The sequence below is a fragment of the Chrysemys picta genome, unplaced genomic scaffold (assembly GCF_011386835.1).
Source record: "Chrysemys picta bellii isolate R12L10 unplaced genomic scaffold, ASM1138683v2 scaf5628, whole genome shotgun sequence".
Lineage (NCBI taxonomy): Eukaryota > Metazoa > Chordata > Testudines > Emydidae > Chrysemys > Chrysemys picta.
Window position 1 is genome coordinate 1 of NW_027058328.1, and position 2,899 is coordinate 2,899.

General features: G+C 64.0%; 1 protein-coding gene across 1 annotated transcript; it reads right to left on the bottom strand.

The window, feature by feature from the left end:
• Positions 1-16: 16 nt before the first annotated feature.
• On the bottom strand, positions 17-2,585 carry LOC135980659 (zinc finger protein 883-like; the record flags this gene model as incomplete). Its single annotated transcript, XM_065580576.1, has 2 exons — positions 2,093-2,585; positions 17-1,346 (listed from the first exon to the last, which is right to left on the bottom strand). Coding segments are annotated over exons 1-2 (1,490 nt in total), but the record flags the coding sequence as incomplete, so codon positions are not given.
• Between the last annotated feature and the right edge of the window lie 314 nt (positions 2,586-2,899).

The following is a 2,899-nucleotide window of genomic DNA, read 5'->3' on the forward strand; positions in this document are numbered from 1 at the left end:
GTAGCCACGACCGCACTGCCTGCAGCGGAAGGGGCGCTCCCCGGCATGGGAGCGCTGGTGGCGAAGGAGGGCTGAGCGGTGGCAGAAGCGGTGCCCGCAATGGGGGCACTGGTGAGATTTCTCACCCGTGTGCCGCCGGCGGTGCTCCACCAGGCTGGCAAACTGGGCAAAGGGGCACCCACACTGGGCACAGGGGTAGGAGAGCTCTCCACTGTGTGCGCGCTGCTGCACAGCCAGGGCTGAGCGGTGCCCAAAGGCTTGGCCACACCAGCTGCAGTGGAATGGCTGCTCCCCGCTGTGTGTGCGCCCGTGCTCCCGTAGGTGTGCCAGCTGGGCAAAGCACCGCCCACACTCAGCACAGGTGTGGGGTCGGGCGCCTGTGTGGCCCCGCTGGTGCCGCAGGAGGTTGGCCCGGTCAGCAAAGGCACGGCCGCAGTCTGGGCAGGTGTGGGGGAACTGGCCAGCGTGGGCACTGCGCTGGTGCTGGCGCAGGTAGGAGCTCTGTGTATAGCTGCGGCCGCACTCCCCACAGCAGTAGGGGCGCTCGCCCGTGTGCACCAGCTGGTGCCGCAGCAACGTGGCACTCAGGGCAAAGGCTTTGCTGCAGACCGGACAAGGGAAGGGGCGTTCACCTGTGTGCACTAGCCGGTGCCGGAGCAGGTGGGTTCGCTGGCGGAAGCGGCGGGGGCAGTCAGGGCAGGCGTGGGGGCGTTCGACACTGTGTGTCTGCAAGTGCCGTGCCAGCATGGAGAGCAGCCCGAAGCTCTTGCTGCAGTGAGCGCAGGCGTGGGGGCACTGGCTGGCGTGGGCGCCCTGCTGGTGCTGTGCCAGGTGGGCACTCTGCCGGAAGCTCTGCCCGCACTCCCCACAGCGGTAGGGACGCTCACCGGTGTGAACTCGCTGATGCACCAGCAGCGCCGAGCTGCCAGCAAAGGCCTTGCCGCACGCCAGGCAGGGGAAGGGGCGCTCACCTGTGTGCGCCCGCTGGTGCATGGCCAGTACCGTGCGGTTGCAAAAGCCTTTGCTACAGGTGGTGCAGATGTAAGGCCTCTCACTCGCATGGAGGAGCTGGTGCCTTGTCAGCGTGGCACTCTGCCGGAAGCTCTTCCCACTCTCACTGCATTTAAAGGGCCACTTGATGGTGGGGCCTCTGTGCCGCGCCGGCTCTGCATCAGCGCTACCTCCCGGTACAGCCTCCTCCACCCTGGCACCGCCTCCTGGCACAGCTTCCTCTGCCTCCGCAGCAGGGTCTTTGTGCCACACTCCCACCAGCTCCACATCAGTGCTGGTGCCGCCTCTTCCCGGTGCAGCATCCTCTGCCCCAGCCACGCTCGCCAGCCTCTCACCTGCAGGAACAAACGGGCAATCAGGCATGAGCCGTCCCCACAGGAGGCCGGCTAGGACAGGGCCCCAACTACGGCAGTCAGAGTCCGAGGCACCACTCACGTGGCCCCGCCCCTCCCTGGAGCCGGTTTCCGAGCTGGGATTGAAGGAGGCGGTCACACCTCTTGCAGCTTTTTCAGGCTGCTGCAGACTCAGGCAGGCGTCAGCACCACCCAGCTCAGGTTCACAAGCCTTTCTTTGCCTCTGTGTGGGCTGGAAATATTATTTGCTTTTTCAGTGAGAGCCAAGACATGGCTCTCGTATGGTTCTGGGGGCCCTGGCGCAGGTGGTGGGATGGGTGCAGTGGTGCAGACAGATCAGGGAGAGGGTGGTGACAACCTCTGAGAGGAGCTGGGCCAGGAGGGCTTGCAGGGGTGGATGTGGGGGCTCCCCGCTGCCCAGGACCGGCGCCAGCTTTTTTGCCACCCCAGGTGGCAAAAAAGGATGGAAGAGGACAGGAGAGGGGCGGTTCCGCGAGAAGCTGCCGCCAAAATGCTGCCGAACACTGGGGCGGCCGAAGATCATCCCACCGCCAAAATGCCGCCGAATTCCGCGGCGGACGAAGCGTTGCCGCCAAAATGCCACCGAGGGAGCCAAAATGCCGCCCCCACAAATCCTGGCACCCTAGGCAACCGCCTAGGTCGTCTAGTGGTTGTGCCGGCCCTGCCGCTGCCCCCACCCCTCTCAGCTGGGCTTATTTATCCCTCACCTGTTTGGGGGCCCGGCCAGCTCTCATCGTCCTCGCCTTTGCTGAGATCTGGGACTTGCAGCTCTTCCCCTCGCTTCATCCAGTATTGGGATTGGGGCCCTGCTGGGTGAGAACAGAGCAGGTGGGATCCAGGTAAATACCCACCATGCTCGGCGTTCATCTGCTACTCGGGGCTGGCATGGACGGGACAGCCAGGAAATGCCCCTGGAAACACAAGAGGGTCAATTCAGACACAAACAATCAGAGTGGAGGGGAGACGACCCCACGGGCTCCCCGAGCCATAGTGCAAGTGTGGTCCCACAGCTGCTCACTAACACAGGGGTATAAAAGCCCACTGCCGGCTTCAGACTTGAACCAAACTGGCTCGGTGCAGCGCCAGGACTGAGCCTCTGAACGGGACTGGTGGGAAACGGCTGGCCTGGCTAATGCCACCCTGTGTGGTGAACACCAACTCCGTGCAAAGGAGCAATCCCGGGAAGCGCCAGTTACCTCAGCCCACATCCCGTGAGCCAATAGCCCCACCGGGGACCCCACTGCATGGGGCAGAGAGCCAGCGATCCCCTCGCTCACAAGGGGCTGGCAGAGACTCCTGCGCTTTCCAGAACAGATGCATACTCAGACCCTGCAGGGGAAACCAACCACGGCCTTCCCGAAAGAGCCCCAAAGCAGCTCAGAGCTCACAGCCTGGCCATCAGAGCTCTACAGGGAACAGCTCTGTGGTCTTCTGAGCCAGAGCCCTGAGCGTGCTCCTGCTGGAAACGTTTGACAGCGTCACCCAATGGGGTGACCTAGGGAGGAAGCGCCTCA